Genomic DNA, 21,401 nt, shown 5'->3' with positions numbered 1-21,401 from the left:
CATCCACAATATAAATTACTAGGTAGTCAACCCGGAGTCTGGCGGCTGTATGTTCTCTCACGCGAGAGAAGAGTTTGTTTCTGGTGGAGTTTGTTTCTGGTGTTATTACTATAACTGTAGAGTTCATATGAATGTTAAATTTGATATTTATGTATTTGACTGTGAATGTATTTGAACGGTTTTTGTACAATTTGTATGGAATGACCTTAATAGTTTTTGCATTTGCACTTTAAAAACCTTTCACTAGTCTATGAATTAATTGGTGAATTGTCAGATTTCTGTGGGAGTTTTCCCTCTTTGTTGTTCAGCTATTTGGTACGGGAACGGCCATTCTCTTTATTACCTGAATTCTGGCCTTGGCAGGGTTGGGCCAGTGCAGCACGTCTGGGGTATGCGTTTGCACCAGCCTTTCTCCCAGCTTTTCTCCCGGCTTTCAGTCCTCCCTTCAGAACTGCCTCATTCAAGCAATCAAGGCAACCACAAACCCCCTAATCTGCAATTGGACTGCATTATGGAAATTGAACCTATTTGCATAAATGTATATAATTGACACACTTTGCAAAATTTGCCTTTTGCACACTGCAGTTCAGAGGCGCTTTAGACATTCTCCAGAAGCCAGAGGAGAGGACACATAGCCCTTCTTTCCCCCATACTTTGGGGTCTCATCCAGACATGTGCATTTCAGTCTTCAGATGGGACCCTGATGTGTGGGGAGAACGAAGCAGGAAGTGCATTGGGGCCTTTCCTCCGGAACAAACCGAGCATCGCTCCATTCTGGACACATTTCTCAGAGGTTGTCGATAAGTTCAACACAGCTAAGCAGCATGAGAGGAGAGGCTTCTGGACTGTACCAACTGCAGGTTCACGAAGGATATATATATATTTTTAATGCTTCCCCATATTAAAAACTCCTTGCATTAGTAAACTTGTGCATCAGGGAGAAAGGTTTAGCGTGCTGACTTACTGCATGCAGAGAGCTTTTTAGGTGGAGAAGTACTAAAATGAGCCTTCCTCAGTCTGCAGAATGTGTTAAAGGGCTTTCAAACAAAGGCCACAAAGATGGTAATGGGTCCGAAAGGGAAAACCTGAGATGTGGACATGGCTTGGGAGTGTTTAACCTGAATAAAAAAGCAATCCTTGCTATTTACACCCTCGAGCCCCTGGAACGTGGCCGTTGTTGAGTGAGCTAAATATTTGCTCTGGTCCCATCTGAGAATAATGCTCAATTAGCCCTGCGTGTTTCGTTTTCCAGGGTCCACTGCTTCCACTACTTGATCCCTTTAGCCAAGCAAGGGAATTATGCCATCGTTGCCAATGTGGAGAGCATGGATTATGATCCGCTGGTGGTGCGACTCAATAAGGACATCAGCGCCATCGAAGAAGCCATGGGTGCCAGTCTGCAGCAGCACAAGTTCCAGTACATCTTTGAAGGTTGGTTGGTTGGTTTGGGGTGATCTGGGAATGGCCAGCTGTAAGGGACTGGGCACGGAGGGGAGATGCCCAACCTCTGGGTGAAGGCAAGCCTTGCTGCATCCAGACACGGGGGTTGCTTTCTGAGCAAGTGCTAAAAAGTAAAAAGTCCAGTAGCACCTTTAAGACTAACCAACTTTATTGTAGCATAAGCTTTCAAGAGCCACAGCTCTCTTTGTCAGATGCATCGTCAGATGCATCTGACAAACAGAGCTGTGGTTCTCAAAAGCTGACGATGCATCTGACAAAGAGAGCTGTGGTTCTTGAAAGCTGACAATGCATCTGATGAAAAGAGCTGTGGTTCTTGAAAGCTTATGCTACAATAAAGTTGCATCTGACAAAGAGAGCTGTGGCTCTCAAAAGCTTATGCCATAATAAAGTTGGTTCGTCTTAAAGGTGCTACTGGACTCTTTACTATTTTGCTACTACAGACTAACACGGCTAACTCCTCTGGATCTATGAGTAAGTGCTGAGGAGCTCAGTTGTTGCCCCCACCCTCCCACAGCCATCAGTGGCACAAGAGGGCATTGGCTTCACCTGGGCCCGCAGAGCCACCTATTGGGTCCGTGCCAAGGCCCTGTGGCAACATCTTGGTTTGGACTGCAGGGGCTAAGGGGAGAGTACAGACCCCGGAAGTGACGGGTGTCCGTTGCATGGGGTGACAGAATCCTTTGGACCAGGCTTTCAGGCAGAAGCCGAGGGGAGAACTCTGACTCCTGGGTGTCGATCTGGATTGCTTCTTTTATTTATATCGGGCAGCTTTCAGTCATGTGAACCCTCGTTGCAGTTTGAAGCAGTATAGCCCAAGCCCAGCTTTACCTCCTCTCTTATACCTCTCCCTTCCCTCTAAGCTTGCAGAAGCCTGATCCAGCTGTCTTTCCTACGGGCGCAGGATCTTACCTAGGCCGGAGTTCATTTGCTAAAGGTTAAGCTGATCAGAAGATTGAGTTCATTAATGCTTCATGTCTTTGACTGGTTTAAATATTGCACGTGTGTGCGTTTTATTTATTTTTGACACACACAGCCACACACACACGAACACACACCAATTTATTGTCAAAGGCTTTCACGGCCGGAGAACGATGGTTGTTGTGGGTTTTCCGGGCTGTATTGCTGTGGTCTTGGCATTGTAGTTCCTGACGTTTCGCCAGCAGCTGTGGCTGGCATCTTCAGAGGCGTAGCACCAAAAGACAGAGATCTCTCAGTGTCACAGTCTCTGTCTTGTTGGCAGGTAATTTATATCTACTCAGGAAGGTGGGTTTGGGCTGAGTCATCCTGTAAGATCTCTGTCTTTCGGTGCTACACCTCTGAAGATGCCAGCCACAGCTGCTGGCGAAACGTCAGGAACTACAATGCCAAGACCACGGCAATACAGCCCGGAAAACCCACAACAACACACCAATTTCTCAGGAGAAGAGGTGAGCCATTTATCTTACAATAAACTGTGTGCAAGGGAAGACGGTTGCAAGATCAGAGCCTCATGATCCTAATGGGGCTGGGCAGGAAACTGTCTTTCTTGTATTGGGTTTGGTTCAAGGATGTTATTTTTATTTCTTTAACTTCATTTAAACCCCACTCATGTCCCCAGTGGAGACCCAAGGCAAGTTTACATCATTCTCCTCTCCTCCTTTTTATCCTCACAACAACCCTATGAGGTAGGCTAGGCTACAAATGTATGGCTGGCCCAAGGGCCACCCAGCAAGGAGTGGGGATTCAAACCTGAGTCTCCCAGATCCTAGTCTGACACTAGATCCAGAGGAGTTAGCCGTGTTAGTCTGTAGTAGCAAAATCAAAAAGAGTCCAGTAGCAATTTTAAGACTAACCAATTTTATTGTAGCATAAGCTTTCGAGAATCACAGTTCTCTTCGTCAGATGCATGGAGGGCAGAAGGAAACTGGTCAAATATAGAGGAGGAGAAGGGAGGGGGTGGAGGAGAGGGGGGACGTAAACAAATCCTTTGATATGGAGATGCAGACAGCTCCTTTTGGTGTGGGGATCAGTTTGCTTGTGTAAAGGTTCAAAGGAGTTTGCCCTGTTAGTCTGTAGTAGCAAAATCAAAAAGAGTTCAGCAGCACCTTTAAGACTAACCAATTCCACTGCAGCACAAGCCTTCGATAACCACAGTCCTCCCCGCCAGATGCATCTGACAAAGAGTAGCCATGACACTAACCACTACACCATACTCGCTGTCATCCCATCCCAAAGCCTCAGTAGGGATAACAACATATTGCAAGTATAAAACCCTAACATGTAGCCTGGATAAATTCGAATTAGTAACTTACTGAAACTGATGTAGGTCAGATTTGTTAGAGGCTATCGGGCATACATGGAAAAGAATGCAGAAGGCAACACAGCCACCACCAGTCCCAAGGCGGAATCAGCACAGACTCCAGAATCCTGCACTTTGGTTGCTTCCACTGAGCCCCCTTCTGCGGCAACAAATGTGTCTGGGGCACTGTCATGATTTTGCCGCCACTCCACCCAGGTTGGGCTTCCCTGGTTTGGCTTTCGGGGAAGGCCTCTGTGGCATGTCATCAGGGAGAGCCACCCGAAGGGGTGGTAAAAGTCCCCCGTAACTGACATGGGCTGGGAAGTTTTCACAGTTTTAAAATGTTTTTAAGAGAATGACGTAAGCCGCTTTGAGTCCCTATAGAGGAGAAAGTCAGGATGTAAATGAAGTAGATAAATAAATGTTGAAAAGAGCAAGAGTCCAGTAGCACCTATTAGACTAACAAAATTTGTGGTAGGGTATAAGCTTTCGTGGGACTTCAGAAGTGAGAAGTGACTCATGAAAACTCATACCCTGCCACAAATTGTGTTAGTCTTCTAGATGCTACCGGACTCTTGCTCTACCCGAAGAAGAGAGCTGTGACTCACAAAAACTCATACCCTGCCACAGATTGTGTTAATCTTAGAGGTGCTTCTGGACTCTTGCTCTTTTCCACTGCTGCAGACAAACATGGCTACCCATCTAAACAAATGTTTGCTCTTAGATAAATCAGTACAGAAAAGGGCAGTAGCTTTGCCTCGTGTGTGTGTGTGCCCCTTTATGTTTCCAGAACAAACAGACGTCCCTTGCCCTGATTGGTTCCCTGTTCTACGCTCCTTACTTTTCTTGCCCGATCCTTCCCGCAGGTCTGGGCCACCTGATCTCCTGCATTCTCATCAATGGGGCCCAGTACTTCAAGCGCATAAGTGAGTCAGGCATCAAGAAGATGTGCAGGAACATCTTCATCCTTCAGCAGAACTTGACCAACATCACCATGTCGCGGGAGGCTGACCTGGACTTCGCAAGGTGAGTCCAAACCTCTGCCTCTCCTAACAGGCTGGCCCAAAGCGTCGCCCAGGAGGTGTAACTGCCCATCAAGAGGCTGTAGGGCTTAGTGGTTGAAGGACATGCCCTGGTCCTAAGATGTGATTGGAAGGTACAAGGTTCAGCAATGATTTCCCAGGCTAAGCAGGTCCGGATTTGGTCTGTGCTACTTGGAAGGAGACTTCCTAGGAACCTTATGTACACCTCCTTCACTTCTGTATTGAGGAAGAATGTGGATGTGAATGAGCTCTGCGTGAGAGGGTGGAGAAAGAGTGTTATTGCACAAGAGAGAGGAGGTAGTGTGCTGGGGCAGGGGGCATTGGAGGGCCTCGTGCCCAGGACTTTCTTGGAGCTGGCTGCAGCCTTTAGCATTGTACACATTTCCCATGTCTGACCAAGAGGCATCTTTCAAAGTAGTGGTGGAGAGTGCTGACTTGCGATGACCCCTGCTGGGGTTTTCAAGGCAAGAAACTAACAGAGGTGGTGTGCCATTGCCTGCTTCTGCAACCCTGGTCTTTGCTGAAGGTCTCCCATCCAATTACTAACCAAGGCTGACCTTGCTTAGCTTCCGAGATCTGACGAGATCGGTCTTGCCTGGGCTATTCAGGACAGGGTCTGTCGACCAAAGTAAGAGCTATATTATGGCAAGGTATGATTGGAAGGCAACGCAGCCATGGTGCTGAAGCCATGTAGATCTGGGTCCAGTCAGTGCCCTGGGATCTCCTGGAAGCTGCCCATATAAGCCCCCTTGGATTCCATGATGGAAGAAAAGTGGGAAATAAATAAGCTCGCACACGAGTGCCTGGCTTCAGGCCCCACCATCTCCAGTTATGGTTCACAGGCCATTGGGGAGATGCTTTCCCAAACGCAAAGAGTCGTGCTGCATCTGTGCATGTAAGATAACAACAACAACAACATTTGATTTATATACCACCCTTCAGGACAACTTAATGCCCACTCAGAGTGGTTTGCAAAGCATGTCATTATTGTCCCCACAACAACAGGGCCGCTCACTTTCAGAGCTCGGTGCAGTTGACACAAATGCATGAAGCTGCCTTCTTCAGGGTCAGACCATGAACATGAGAAGAGCCCTGTTGGATCAGACTGGTGGCCCATCTAGTCCAGCATCTAGTCCTTCCACATGGCACCCCCTACCGATCTGGCGGTGAACCAGCCCTGCCAAGGCCAAACTCTTGCCCCACACTTGGATCCTCAACATCAAGTTGCATCTTTTACCGCATATTAAAGAACCTCAGGAAGGGAAAAGATCTTTTCCAGCCATGCTACCCGAAATCCTTTGAGATGCCAGGGTGAACCTGGGACTTTCTTTATGCCAACTGCACGCTTTGCCAACAATACCTGCTGTGGCTGAGGCCTGTCTGTGTGTGACTGGCTCAAATTGTTACACTTCTTAGGCAACTACAGATGGCAGGATTTATTTTAAAGTGCTTGTTCCAAAATGCATGTGTCGCCACCTAGCTGAGCAACGGTTCTCATATGGCTCCCAGTATCCATATAAAGAACCCAAAACAAATGAAAAGAGGCCCTGGGGGGTCGTATGGCTGCTAAAGCTGAGCAAAACATTGCAAATCTCCTTCCATGCAAGTTTCTGAACAACATGATTGCTGCAATTTTGTGCTGATTCAGACTGGTTCTTCCTGTCTGTATGGCTAACTTGGATAGAGAGCTCCTCAAAGAGGCTGGACAGCTTAATCACCCAATCCTGTCGGCAGGCTTGAAATAGCACTTGAGTCACTGTGTGGTCTCAATTTATGTGCACAATTCACTTTCTCCCCATTCTTAAATAGCAAGAACCATTTAATGGTAATGTTAAGAATAATTCACAGTACTAGGGTGAAAGTCTAGAATGAAAATATTTAGTGCTTTGTGCCTTTCCTCTGTGAGATCAGCCATGCGGCCATTTGCACGCAACCTGGTCCTTTTTCTTGAAACCTCTGGGTTGTCAAGGTCTAAACTGTTACTTATGTATAGCCATATCTGTCATGGTGCAATTTGACTTGCTCCTTCTGCCTGCCTGCCTGTCTGGCATGCTGTGATTTGAATGAAGTGGCTAGGTGGTCTTTAATATGCGGTAACAGATGCAACTTGATGTTGAGGATCCAAGTGTGGGGCAAGAGTTTGGCCTTGGCAGTGCTGGTTCACCGCCAGATCGGTAGGGGGTGCCATGTGGAAGGAGTTTTCTCCTTCCAGACCAAGCCTAAGGCACGCCTGCAGAGTCCATCTGCACTCTAGCTTGGAATGGCACAGGGGGGAGGTGTACATTCCTTCCCCTCTTCTTCTGCAGCTCACCTTGAAGCTCAAGGAGGCACCCCTCACACCCTGTCCTGCTGCCAGTTGTCCCTAAGACTGGGAATCTTAGACCTAGGCAGTAGTATCCCCAAGTGAAGTGAGGATACATCCCTCTGTGCCATAGTCCTACCTCTTGGGTGACGAAAAATGTTGAGCCAGTCTTGGGCCTCCAAGACTGCTGTGTCTTTTTCCAGCTCCGTAACTCAGTGTGTTCGTGGCTGGGCGCCCAGGTTAATGAAAGTAAGGATCAACATCCATCCCTGAAGAACTGCATTGATTTTGCAAATAGATACACAGCGCAAGCTGCTCTCTTCCTGCCCGATTGTCTCTCTGATCTTGGCAGTACTCATTTCAGCAATGGACAGCTGAACAGATGAAATATTCATAAGGATATTTTTGGGGTCAGGAATCAAAAAGCCAGTCTGGACTGAGCAGAAAAGCTTCTTCTCCCCCCTCCCCTCTTTGGACTTGAATAATCCACCAATAATGGAAAACGAACCTCTCTGCCTTTTGTCCCTCTTTTTCTGAGACCGAATTAGACGGGTGAAGAAATCTGACTTGAGCAGATTTAGGAGGAACAAAGTCCACCGGCGAGCTTCAATTATTTGGATTCTCATGTGGGGAGTGATCTCATTATGGAGTTAGCCTATTCATAATAACATTGACATGGGGGAATTACAAAAGCCCGCGGCAGAGTGAGGGGGAGGCCCCATTACCAATCCTCCCTGGAAGATAATTCTCAAATTCAATCATTTCCCTTTTAAAATGATTTTTTTAAAAAATACCCTGAAATGTTAACTAAATTAGCCCAGGTCTTTGGCAAGCAGCAGAGGTCTTGAACATGTGCTGACGGCAACCGGCATCCAAATCAGAGACCCAAGGGCAAGGGGAAGCGGGCATTGGTGAGGTTGTGTGTGGCAGGAAAAAGGGGAGGGGAAGGGAAGGAAGGAGAGCTTTGGGGGCCTGCATGCTCTGCTGGCCAGCTCCTTTGAGGCTGTTATCTGCATCTGCTCAGGTTGCCAGCGTCTGTATGTAAAGTGCCATCAAGTCACAGATAACTTATGGTGACCCCTGCTGGGGTTTTCAAGGCAAGAGACAAACAGAGGTGGTTTTGCCGTTGCCTACCTCTGCACAGTGGCCCTGGACTTCCTTGGTGATCTCCCATCTAGCTACTAACCAGGGCAGACCCTGCTTAGCTTTCGAGATCAGATGTGATTGAGCTAGCCTGAGCTATTCAGGTTTGCACAACAATTTCTGCTCTAATTTTATTCATTTAAAACATTTCTATGCTGCCTTTCCACCCAAGGCAGCGAACATTGGAATGTTAAAACATTTCAAATATTTTGTCGAAGGCTTTCACGGCCAGAGAACGTTAGTTGTTGTAATTTTTCCAGGCTGTATAGCCGTGGTCTTGGCATTGTAGTTCCTGACATTTCGCCAGCAGCTGTGACTGGCATCTTCAGAGGTGTAGCACCGAAAGACAGAAATCTCAGTGTCAATGTGTGGAGAAAATTTTAGCAGCTAATTTATATCTACTCATGAAGGTGGGTTTGGGCTGAGTCATCCTGTAAGTGTTTCCCAGGTTTTGGCATGCTAATGGGGGGAAATCAAAGTAATAAATTGAAGTAATAAAAGCTTCACTGTATCCTGAGGAGGTTCTTTTGCATATGAATTGGTGGTTGATATGCTAATTTTATCTGTAGGGCTATTGTAAAATGTAGGGTATTTTGTTAGTCTGGTGTTTTTCAGGACTGGAAACCATGCCCTATTCAATCTTAAACTCTCTTCTTTCCTGTTGAAATTGTGCTTATGTGTATGAATTTCAATGGCTTCCCTGTGCAATCTGACAAAGCAGTTGGATGTGTTGTCTAGTATTTTAGTGTCCTGGAATAGGATACTGTGTCCTGTTTGAGTTAGGCTATGTTCAGCCACTGCTGATTTTTCCAGATGGCCAAGTCTGCAGTGTCTTTCATGTTCTTTTATTCTTGTCTGGATGCTACGCTGTGTGGTCCCGATGTAAACTTGTCCACAGCTGCAGGTATGCGGTATACTTCTGCAGAGGTGAGGGGGTCTCTACTGTCTTTTGTTGATCGTAGCATCTGTTGTATTTTTCTGGTGGGTCTGAATACTGTTTGTAGGTTGTGCTTTTTCATAAGTTTTCCCATCTGATCAGTGATTCCTTTGATATATGGCAAAAACACTTTTCCTGTGGGAGACTATTTTTCGTTCGTTTTTTTATTTATCCTTGGTTTAATTGCTCTTCTGATTTCATTTCTGGAGTAGCCACTTGCTTGAAGTGCGTGGTTTAGATGATTAATTTCCTCGTTGAGAAAGTGCGGTTCACATATCCATCTTGCACGGTCTAGTAATGTTTTTATTAGGCCTCTTTTCTCTCAAGGGTGGTGATTGGAGTTTTTGTGCAAGTACCGATCCGTGTGAGTTGGTTTCCTGTTGACCTTGTGACCTAATTGAAAGTTTGTTTTGCGGATGACCAAGGTATCTAGAAATGGGAGTTTACCCTCGATTTCTTTTTCCATGGTGAATTGTATGTTCAGGTGGATATTGTTGCGGTGGTTTAAAAACTCCATCAATTCTTCCTCACCATGGCTTCAAATCCACGAACCGGAACCAGACTGTAGGTTTGTGGGGTGCGGATTCTAAAGCTGTTTTTTCAAAATGTTCCATGTAGAAGTTTGCTATAACCGGGCTGAGAGGGCTCCCCATGGCCACCCCATCCATCTGTTCATAGAATTCGTTATCCCATCGGAAGTAACTGGTTGTCAGACAATGGTGGAATAAGGCTGTTACATCCTGTTACATCCAGTTTTAGCGCTGTGACTATGAAGACCCTTTCTTGGGTTACCTCCTGTCTTGCCTCAAATGACAGGGGCACCCAAAGCAGGGCCTCTGAAATGACTGGAGTAGTCATACGGAAAAAGGCTGTCCTTCGCTTATATCGGCCCCATACCATATAGGGCTTTAAAGATCAATGCCAGAACCTTGAACTGAGCCTGGAAGTAAACTGGGAGCCAGTGTAGATGGAATAAGACTGGAGTAATATGTTTCCTGCTACGACCCACTGGTAAGCATGCCTTCTTAATCAGTTATGCTTTGTTTCAGAAAGATTTCATCTCTGTGCTCGGCTTTATTCTTGTTTTCGAATTTTCTGCTACCGTACCCTGTTGTAACCACTCACTGAATGTCCTGTTGTTCATTGCTGTATTTTACCCAGCGAATGTCCTAGCTGTTGATTATATTGTATTTCACTTGCACTGTGTGTGTAATCCATCATGGCTCTTAGTGAGAAAGGCAGAATAACAGCAACAACAATAACAATAATAATATTCTGGCCACAGTATTATGTACCATGTATAGCTTCCAGAGGTGCAAAAAGGAGCACATATCTTGCACCCGTGACACTTCTCATCATCGCCAGCCTGCCTCATGTCTTCCTCAGCCACCCAACAGGGGTTTTGCTCAACCCAGTTCTGCCTCCAGGATCATGGGGCCTGCACGCCCTGTTCCTCCATCAGCACAGGCAGTGGAATTGCATCCTCCTGCACTCAGGTGCTGCAAACCTACCACTGTTGTCCTTGGTTTCATGTCATTCCAGGCACTGATCAGATTCAAGTATAATAACAATGAGGGAAGGTGGTCCCCAATACACACTAAACAAAGGAGGAAATTCCTAAGAGACCACTAATACAATCATGAAGATTGTCTCAGTATAAATAAATACAATTTTAAAACCTAAGTATAGGGATTTAATTTCAGAGTAGCTTTTGACCAGTCCTGTTGTGTGTTATGTGCTGTCAAGTAGACTCTGACCTATGGCGACCCTATGAATGAAAGACCTCCAAAACGTCCTATCATTAACAGACTTGCTCAGATCCAGCAAACTGGAGGACGTGGCTTTTTTTATTGAGTCAAGCCATCTCATTTTAGGTCTTCCTCTTTCCCTAGCATTATTGACTTTTCTAGAGAATCTTGTCTTCTCGTGATGTGGCCAAAGTACAATAGCCTTAGTCTTGTCATTTTAGCTTCTAGGGCAAATTCAGGCTTGATTTGATCCTAGTACCCACTTATTTGTCTTTGCAAAACTCTCCTCCAGCACCACGTTTCAAATGAATCAATTTTCTTCCTGTCAGCTTTCTTCACTGTCCAACTTTCACATCCATACATGGCAATGGGGAATGCCATAGTTTGGATTATCTTGATCTTGGTCCCGAGAGAGAGACATCTTTATCTTTAAGAATCTTCTCTAGCCCCCTCACAGCTGCTCTTCCGAGTCTCAGTATTCTCCTGATTTCTTCATTGCAGCCTCCCTGTTGGTTTGATGATTGAACCAAAGAATAGAAAATCTTGAACAATTTCCTCATTGTCAACTTAAATTGTGTAATTCCTCAGTAATTACTTTTGTCTTCTTTACTTATGACTGGTCCTAAATGCTAGGGAAAAAAATTAAATACTTAACAATAATTTGAGTTTGAATACCCTAAACCAGAGATGTCCTCCCATATGTAGACACAAGGATGTGCATGTTTAATGCTTCTTTAGACACCTACAGAGAATGAAATCTTTTACTAGATCAGCTTTGTAGCCAAGTGGTTAAGTGGTTGGGTTGCAAATCAGCACTCTGCTGGTTCAAATCCCACTACTACCTTGAGTTCTGCAATCAGCCTTAGGTAAGCCACTCTTCTCAGCCCCAGCTCCCCAGCTGTATTGTGGGGATAATAACAACACTGGCTTTGTCCACCGCTTTTAGTGGGGCACAGTATGTCTAGAAGAGCAGTATATAAGCACAGTTATTATTATTATTTTCAGTTTCTCAGAAATCATCAAGCAAAACTCTAACAACCCAGAGGTGGCCGAGGAGATGAGGACTGAGAGGCAGGGCTGGCGCCAGGGTTTCTGGCGCCCGAGGCCGGGGGCAGCTTCAGGTCTGTTGCTGCCCCCATGCGCGCTGTTGCTGCCGCCACTGGTGCATGCTCCCAAGCAGGCGCAGTGGGTGGCTGGGGAGGCATGCGTGCGTCCTCCCTCTGTTGCTCCACGTGCCACCCCAGACGCCGGCCGCACCTGGCCCACAGCTGCTGCGCCCAGCTGGGGGTGCCTGCTGGCAGTGGCGGCAGTGCAGGGCAGGAGAACTAGGAGGCTGCAGCAGCTGCAGGCCAAGCACGGCAGGTGGCTGGGGCGGCACGCAGGTGGCTTCCCATCCTTCCTGCTCAGCCACCAGTGCTGCTGCCACCAGCTCCGCAGTGCCCCCCCCGCCCCCAACGCCCCCTCCGGCACCTCAGCACTCGAGGCGGTTGCCAGATCTGCCTCAGCTCTGCTGAGATGGGCTGTAGCTTAGCAGCAGAACCTACACTGCATACATGGGAGGTTCCCAATTGATTTAGTTAAAGGTCCCCAGGTTGCAGGGGTCTGAGAGCCTGCACCGAGATAGAGGAGACCCGACTAGGCTACATGGTCCTCTGAGACCAACAGAGCAATCCTACACAGAGCCCATTGAAACTAAGATTGTAGTCATGCTCTGTTGGATTTTCTGGGGGGTAAGCTTTCAAAGTCAAGGTTCACTTCATCCGATTTGACAAAGGGAGCTTTGACTTACGAAGGCTTATACCCTGGAAGATTTTGTTGGCCTGGACTCAAATGTTGCTCCACCAGTACAGATTAACACATCTACCCGGCTGAAACTATCTGTCTTCGATGGCTCAGCAACGCAGCTTCGTATGTTCACACTCTGTGCATGTGTGGATGTGAAATTGTTAAACAACACAAACTCTTTCCCCTTGAAACGTTACTGTTAATATAGCCACTCATCCTATAGGGTGTGATGTAGCTCTCAGTGAGTAGCAATTTGAAAGTGATGCAGTCTGAATGGTTTTGGATCCAGTTCAGGTCCCATTGAACCGTTTGACGACGTATTGCTTGATTTTGCGGACGACCGACTCGCCAGCGACTGCGTGGTGATACGGCTCTGTGGCGCCGGTGCGATGCAGTAAATCGCACCAAGGTGCCAAGGCCCCTTTTATGCTGTCGTCTGTGCAGTTATGTTATTTTTAATTTTGCTCTGTAGCAAGCTGCAGGGGGTTTCCTCTCCAGACTAACCGCAGCGTGTCCACTTGGGCAGCAGAGATACGTAATATGATGCTGCCATCTTCTGGCATTTCCTGGCAGATCCCAGACTTAAAAATAGGAAGAAGGCGTTGTCGGCCACTCCGGTTCGTAAGAAAAATGCAAAAACCCCAAACATCCTAGACCTGTTTTTACTTATTTTTTAAAAAATCTCTTTTGTATTCTGCTCTTTCTCTCTTGGTGGGGGCTTCCTTGGAGGCCTGCATGGGCTTATCCCTGTTCACCCTCACAGAAACCCTGTGAAGTCAGCCAGAGTCACCAAGGGGGCTTTCCTACCAAAGAGCAATTTGAGAACCATCTCACACGCAACATCCTCACCCCCAGATCCCTCTGTTAACAGCAACAGGCTATAATCTACTAGTCCCTTACACTTCCTGTCAAGGAATAAATTTGTCTTACTGGATTTGTGCATCTTCTCACACAAGATTTTTGTCAGGATAAATCAAATTGTATATGCAAGGATCCAAAAGAGCTATTGAACTGCTAGGTATGACTTATGAATCATTTAGGGGAGTTTTTTTAACCATTTTTGCTCTATTTCTCTGTTGGTTTTATTATACTGGCGTAGGGCTACTTCCTTTGAAGTGGATTGATTTTATTATTGGCAATTTAAAAGAATATATAGGCTTGCCGCTTATGCTTCATTCTGCACGCACTTGCTCTCCATCCACTACAGAGGCTGTTCTGTGCTGGAGAGCACGTTCCTCTTGGGCTAGGCACTCTGGTTCCTTGATTTGGAGCAAGAAGTGCCTAGCACTAGAGGCAGCACGCTTTGTAGCAGATGACAGTCATTGGCCGTTTTCACACTGCTTACCGGCCACGGAACATCACGCCGAGCTCCCGGAACAACAGCGTCTTCCTGGCAAAATCGCGCCAGGAAGACGCTGTTGTTCCAGGAGCTCGGCGCAATGTTCCGTGGCCAGTAAGCAGTGTGAAAACAGCCTCTGCCACAACCAGAAAGAAGTGCACGCAGAACAAAGGCATAGATAGGATCCTAACCATTATCCTTATACATGCATTATTTTTGTGATTTGTCCTTAGAAGTTTTTCTAAAGCCTGTAAATGCCCTAAATAAAATAAATTGCGTATTTATTACTGGTTTTAGGGATGTGTCATTTTATTGATAAAGATTTCTTGTGTGGGGGAGAAATTGGAGCTCTTGTGCATCCTTGGGAATGGTGCCTTCAATTAGTTATCCAGTGGGTAGGAAATCTTAGATGTCACCTTGATGGAGGGGGAGTGCAATGATAAGAAGAAAAATTCAGCCTGTACAAATGACCAGGGATGCCTCCCCCCGCCTTTGCTGGGATCTTCCCCGTATCCAAAATGTACATGAGAATGAGATGCCAAGCAGAACTTCCAATGCTCAGTTGGATTCTAGTTCTTGCAGATAAAGACCAAAAACATCGATCCAGAGGAGTTAGCCGTGCTAGTCTGTAGTTGCAAAATGGTAAAAAGTCCAGTAGCACCTTTAAGACTAACCAACTTTATTGTAGCATAAACTTTCAAGAAACTCAGCTCTCATTGTCCCCCCTCTGCCGAGATCACTCACTCTTGGGGCCACAAAGCGTTCCTGCCCGATTTCTACCTGAAATCAGGGGGCTGCGGGTGGTCGAGGCACCGCGCCAGCCAAAAAACAGCACCTTGGATGGTCCAGCTCCCTGGACCACTTCAGACCTCCATAATCCCAAACCAGAAGTCTATGCTATGCTACAATAAAGTTGAATCTGACGAAGAGAGCTGTGGTTCTTGAAAGCTTATGCTACAATAAAGTTTCATTTGACAAAGAGAGCTGTGGTTCCTGAAAACTTATGCTACAATAAAGTTGCATCTGATAAAGAGAGCTGTGGTTCTCAAAAGCTTATGCCTTGATAAAGTTGGTTAGACCAAAAACAGGAACTGTTATGGGGAAGGTGTAAGTAAGGATGTAAAATTGGGCCTGAGTTGCTAATGTGAACGACTCCTACTTGGGTTTTGCTTTGCATTTGAACTTCAGTAGGCATTTCAGCTGTTCAATTAAGAACTTGGCTCCTCAAAATATCTCCTTTCCTTTTTTATTTCTTCTCCGTCTTGTTTGTCATCTTCTCTGTGGTTTCCGCTGGGCTCTGATCTCAGCACAGCTTTAATTATTTCTAATTAGCACTTGCGATACATTAACAAAAAAAAATCCCAACCGTGGCGGATTAAGCCGAAACCCTCTGCTTTGCTGTGCCTTTTTTTCAGTTTTCTTCTGTCTCTCTCTGTTGGGCAATCAAAGCTTCGGCTTCCTTCACTTTCAACGGATGCAGGCGAGAAAGCAGTGTTGCTAGAACACGTTCTTGGAATAGGAATCCCATGCCTTTAAAGGCTGCTTTGGAGGGAGAAATTTGGCCTGTGCAGCTTCTCCTCGTGGTACTGCTAGAGCAATGAAAAGTGCACCCTCTCAAGTTTTCCCTTCATAGGAGATCTGGCCATGCATCACAATCTAGTGACCTCGTTCTTGGGCATGATAGGATTTCCTCTCAAGTGTCAGACGACTGTCCTTCCTTGCGCAGACCTCTGCCCCTCTTGGCTGCCTCCAGCCATTTCTGGGAACTAGGCCCTAGGCGAGCAACTCTCCCTTGGTCCATCTTCAAAATGCTTTTGTGGGACTTTTTCATCAACCAAGTCTTCTCATGCCGCTGGCTCTGAGTGGGCCCTTCAGCTGCCTGTGAAGCCTAACATCCCTCTCAGCTGCATTTCCTGAAGGCCTTTGCTGACAGCCCCATTTCCTCTAGATGTTGTCACTGCCAATTGTGACTGTTCCTTTCTGATGGGACTTTCCCACTTAGAGAACTAGCAGGCGAAGTTTCTGCATTGGGGTTGCCATGTATCCACTGGGGACCCACCTACAGCAGGCCTTGCCCTCCAGAATACCAGCAGCCAGCAGGAGAGAGAGAAAAAAGTTCATTTGCAACAGTGTGATGTCACTTCCAGAGAAATCCAGAAGTAATGTCAGTCCTCTCTAGGAATTGTCAAAAGCTCTGTGATAAAACCATAGAGATTTTGGCAATTCCTATGGTTTTACCATAGAGCTTCTGACAGTTCATAGAATCATAAGGTTGGAAGGGATCTTGGGGGTCATCTAGTCCAACCCTCTGCACAATGCAGGAATTTCCCAACTATCTCCCCTCCCCATGCCCCCAGTGACCCCCTGCTCCATGCCCAGAATATGGCAAAATTCCATCAGGATCCTCAGCCAAACTGGCCTTGGGAAAATTGTTTCCAAAACTGGCGATCAGCCCTACCCTGGGCATGTAAGAAGGGGCTGCAAGAACTCTAAACCATGCACTTCAAGCAAATGGCTACTCCAGAAATGAAATCAGAAGAGCGATTAAACCAAGGATAAATCAAACAACTAAGGAAAAACAGTCTCCCACAGGAAAAGCGTTTTTGCCATATATCAAAGGAATCACTGATCAGATGGGAAAGCTTATGAAAAAGCACAACTTACAAACAGTATTCAGACCCACCAGAAAAATACAACAGATGCTACAATCAGCAAAAGACAGTAGAGACCCCCTCACCTCTGCAGGAGTATACCGCATACCCTGCAGCAGTGGACAAGTTTACATTGGGACCACACAGCATAGCATCCAGACTAGAGTAAAAGAACATTAAAGACACTGCAGACTTGGCCATCCGGAAAAATCAGCAGTGGCTGAACATAGCCTAACTCAAACAGGACACAGTATCCTATTCCAGGACACTAAAATACTGGACAACACTTCCAACTACTTCGTCAGATTGCACAGGGAAGCCATTGAAATTCATATGCATAAGCACAATTTCAACAGGAAAGAAGAGACTTTAAGAATGAATAGAGCATGGTTTCCAGTCCTGAAAAACCAAACTAACAAAACCAAACTAACAAAATACTCTACATCCTACAATAGCCCTGCAGAGAAGATTAGCACATCAAGCACCAATCCATATGCAAAAGAACCTCCTCAGGATACAGTGAAACACTCCCTCTATTAGCATTCCACACCCTGGGAAACTCTTACAGGACTCAGCCTAAACCCACCTTCCTGAGTAGATATAAATTACCTGCCAACTTCTTTCCCACACTGTGACACTGAGAGATCTCTGTCTTTTGGTGCTACACCTCTGAAGATGCCAGCCACAGCTGCTGGCGAAACGTCAGGAACTACAATGCCAAGACCACGGCAATACAGCCCGGAAAACCCACAACAACCATCTGCCTAGATACTTCTCATCTTTTTTTTAAGGTGGCAAGTGAAGCCCATTTTTCTTGAGTGTGCCTTTGAAGGAAACAGCTTAAGGTGGATGCTTGATTTCTGTCTTAATATTTATTATTTATTTATTTATTTTATGTCATTTATAGTCCTTTCTCACTGAGACTCAAGGCGGATTACACAGTGTGAGACCAGTACAGTCAGTTTCAAGGATATTTCCATAAACGATGCCATAGGGTAAATAAACACAAGTTTACAAAGACATAGCATTAGTAAGAATCCAATAAAGAGTTGAAGAATTGCTGAAACAGAGCATAAACAATTCTAGGGCTGGCATTCGACCACATGAAGCACGGGTAGCTCATAGAAGCACATATTTAAGACAACAGGTAGTATGTAAGGCAACAGAGTGGTTAAGTCTACAGTCCTTAACTCATTAGTAAAGCATCTGAGAGCCCCTCCTTTCAGTACAAAAGCCTTGTTGAATAATTCAGTTTTGCATTATTTTTGGAAAGCGGAAAGTAGGGGCTCTCCTGACCTCCTCAAGCAGGCCGTTCCACAGGGTAGGGGCCACCACAGAGAAAGCCCGTTTACTGGCTGCTGTTGATTCCCCCCCTGCGCAGGGTGGCACCTTCAGGAGACCCTGTTCAGATGAGCGAAGCTGCCGTGGAGGACAGCAAACTGACCGGCCCCTGTGTGGACACTGAAAGCTGCGCAAATGAGCCACCCACTGGCATGATCAAGATCTTGACATACTTGGTGGGGCAGGGGGTGTCTGGATAAGCAGAAAAATACGACTTTTAAAACTAAAGAACAAAATAGAAACCCTCAAAAGAACAGCCTGATGAGTACTGAAAATGCTCCAGGAGGAACGAAATGTTTGGATCAGCTGAGAGTCAGTTAAAGGTAAAAAGGAGGTGGGTGGGAAGAAATCAGGCTGCTTGAGCCTCTGAGAGCTTTGAGAATCCTTCAGGGAGTTGTGTGCGTATTGTGGTGGGGGGTTGCAAATTGCCCCCTCCCTGTGATCCTTCGTAGGCCTCCAGTTTTCATTCCCTATTTTTAAATTCATGGTTTCAATCCTGATTTTATGTGATATTCTTGCTTGAATCTGTTGTTGCAAGCCACCTTTTAGTGAAAGGGTAAGACAATGAGATATTTAAACAAATCACACACTCAGTCCCCAACATCTGATAACCAAAGATACACTGCGTCTGCATATGGAGGTTCCCTTTAGCTTCTTTGGCTGTGGATAAGCCCCTCCTCCATAATGACAGCTTTACCTTGTGCTGTTTCCCTAAGGGAGCTACCCAAAGCGTCTCCCTTTGTTTGGTCTGTTGGCTTTGTGATACCTTCTCCCAGAAATTAATTTTGAACAAGAATTTAATCCATCCCTTAGGTGACCGTTTTGTTGATCTCTGTTTTCTTGAGAAGTAATAAGAGGTTTGTGATAAGCAGGGTGGGGGAGCCTGGAGCCCAAAGCAATTACCATGCGTTCTCAAATTATTCATTTATATTGTTTTGAGTCTCTCTCTTCAATTTTGCCATCACGCATTGATCATAATAAATAAAGAACAAGGGTTTGGAGAATTTTTGTTTCTTAATGTCTGCACTGAGTCTCTGGGAACATGTTCAGCCAGGTATTGCATGCAAGAGTCACACAGGGGAAAAGCCGTCCTTCTAGATTACTGAGCTGCATTTTAGAAAACTTTTAACACACTCAGCAATCCTGGCGTCCTCAGCAGTGCCGGATGCGCTGTCTGTCTTGCGTCTTCAACTCTGCGGGTGCTACTCATGAGAAATAGCTCGGGAGAAGGATAAAAGCATCCCTTTCTTCTCCTGGAAGTGTGTCCTCGTACTCAAAACAATTATTGGAGCAGGCAGTGAGGTCAAAAACAGAAACTGGGACATAGTTTGAGATGAGAGGAAAAGGAGACAGGAGGGGAAATGCTCTCACTTTGTCAAAGCCACCTCCCCCCCATTTTTTTTCCACCAGTTGGGCAAATGTTAACCAGTCATTGTCGAAGGCTTTCACGGCCGGAGAACGATGGTTGTTGTGGGTTTTCCGGGCTGTATTGCCGTGGTCTTGGCATTGTAGTTCCTGACGTTTCGCCAGCAGCTGTGGCTGGCATCTTCAGAGGTGTAGCACCAAAAGACAGAGAGAGGTGACACTGAGAGATCTCTGTCTTTTAGTGCTACACCTCTGAAGATGCCAGCCACAGCTGCTGGCGAAACGTCAGGAACTACAATGCCAAGACCACGGCAATACAGCCCGGAAAACCCACAACAACCATCGTTAACCAGTCAGCTGGAAACTGGGACTCAAGTTGCTGCATTCCAGCCTGTGAACGGAAGGAATTAGGGAATGGCTCCCCTGCTTCTTCCTTTCTGGGCAGCCTCTTTTTAGTCTACTCCATTCACAAGAGTGGGACCTCTTATGCCCCACCTGTCGGTCATATCTTTGTTAACTGGCAAGAGGCAGTGATTTAAAAACCAGATAAGCAGCCCAACCTTGTTGGGCTTTGGTCAGGACCTGTTTGGCCCAGGAAGTGATCCCCTGCACCCCTTCAACTGCGTTCCCCTGCCCCCCTTCCCAGCCTGCTTGCTGCCTGCTGGAGTCCTTAACCGTCCTTCGAGCATCACTGTCATTAGGACACAACGCCATCAGCGATGACATCTGTTTGAATCTTAGCTCATCTGTAACTGATGGCTGTTTTTAGACCAGGAGGCCGGCACCAGCCAACTCAGTTTCCCCTTTCTGTATTGTGTTCCATTTAGTCAAACTTCCTGTCCGAGGATGGGTTGTCCTCTTATCCTCCTCGTTCCCCCGTAGACATCTGCCCAGTTCTTTATATTCTTTGAAAGGCCCAATTGGATGAGATGGCACCGTTTCCCCCGGCAGCTCTGATCAGAGCTGGCTCAACCGTATCAGCAACACAAGAAGTTGTCCGGGGAGCCAGGCAAGCACAGAGCAGTTGGGGGCGGGGGGCACACCTTTGGATGCCATGCGGTCTTGCTGAGGATTTTTGGACACTCTTCTCCGCTTGTGCCACGCAGCTGCTGGGAGAGGCCAAATACCAATGGGTTGATCTTGAATTTAACGTGAATTCCCTCGAGGTCTCGAAATCGTCACTGCGGAGCCTTGCAATTCTCCTGTGAAAATTTCAGTTTGGTGAAATTCTGTGTTTGGAAGCTGAACTTTGCACCCCAAATACCGCATCGGATGTTTTTTTCCTGTGAATCCGCAGCAGAGAGACCTCCCTCGTCTCTAGTCACTGGAAGAGACTGCCCTCTTCTTATCATTGTCAGTTCTGGCACCTGCAACATTAAGGCTTGGCAATATCTCTCCTGTCTGAGTTTTGAGTCATGTCTCCCCCACCCCACCCTGTTTTAAAAGAAATCCAGTTCTGTGAGAAACTGTCCAAAGCTCATCCTTAGATCAAGATAAACCATGTTTTCTGGCCCCGGTTCCATATTCTGATGGCTGCGTGAGTTTTTGTTTTTTAAACTTCTCTATTGTTGCTGTACCTTTGAAATGTTGTGTCAGAAGATCAGGGAACGTGGAGTTAAAGAGGCGTACTATTGGTTTTTGTCCTCAAATTAGCATATCTGGCAGATGGAGGTTGTCTGAGTGGCATCTGTGGGCTGCCTGATGGGAACCCCTGAACTTCACACATCAGATGTGGGATTTCAACACACTTGGCTCTATGCTCCCTGCCTCTTCTCCCCAGTGTCTTGGATTTGGCGGCCCAATCTACTCTGCCGTCATCCCGTTCTGTGCACCCGAGAGTACATGGTAGCTGCTGGCAGAGATTTAAAACCTCAGTCCTTAGTTCTTAGCTTGGGGGTGGGAGGGGGAGGAGAATAAGTTGAAATAATATAGTGCGTGCTATGCATGAGCACTGCTCTACAGAACAGATAAGATGGGTCCCGATACGTTATCTGTCTACCTGACAGAT

The 21,401-nt window shown here is 46.4% G+C and overlaps 1 protein-coding gene across 1 annotated transcript in view; it reads left to right on the top strand.

Annotated features, from left to right (window-relative positions):
• EXOC4 (exocyst complex component 4) overlaps nucleotides 1-21,401 on the top strand; it is a 504,959-nt gene that overhangs the window by 468,203 nt on the left and 15,355 nt on the right. The window contains exons 16-17 of the mRNA XM_054988676.1: nucleotides 1,253-1,431; nucleotides 4,606-4,765. Of these exons, the coding sequence (XP_054844651.1) occupies nucleotides 1,253-1,431; nucleotides 4,606-4,765 (339 nt within the window). The remainder of the gene's footprint in view (nucleotides 1-1,252; nucleotides 1,432-4,605; nucleotides 4,766-21,401) is intronic.

Source organism: Eublepharis macularius, chromosome 9, assembly GCF_028583425.1.
Source record: "Eublepharis macularius isolate TG4126 chromosome 9, MPM_Emac_v1.0, whole genome shotgun sequence".
In the NCBI taxonomy this organism is placed as follows: Eukaryota; Metazoa; Chordata; class Lepidosauria; order Squamata; family Eublepharidae; genus Eublepharis; species Eublepharis macularius.
Note: the sequence above shows the minus strand (reverse complement) of the source record. Positions and strands in the feature narration are given on the sequence as shown.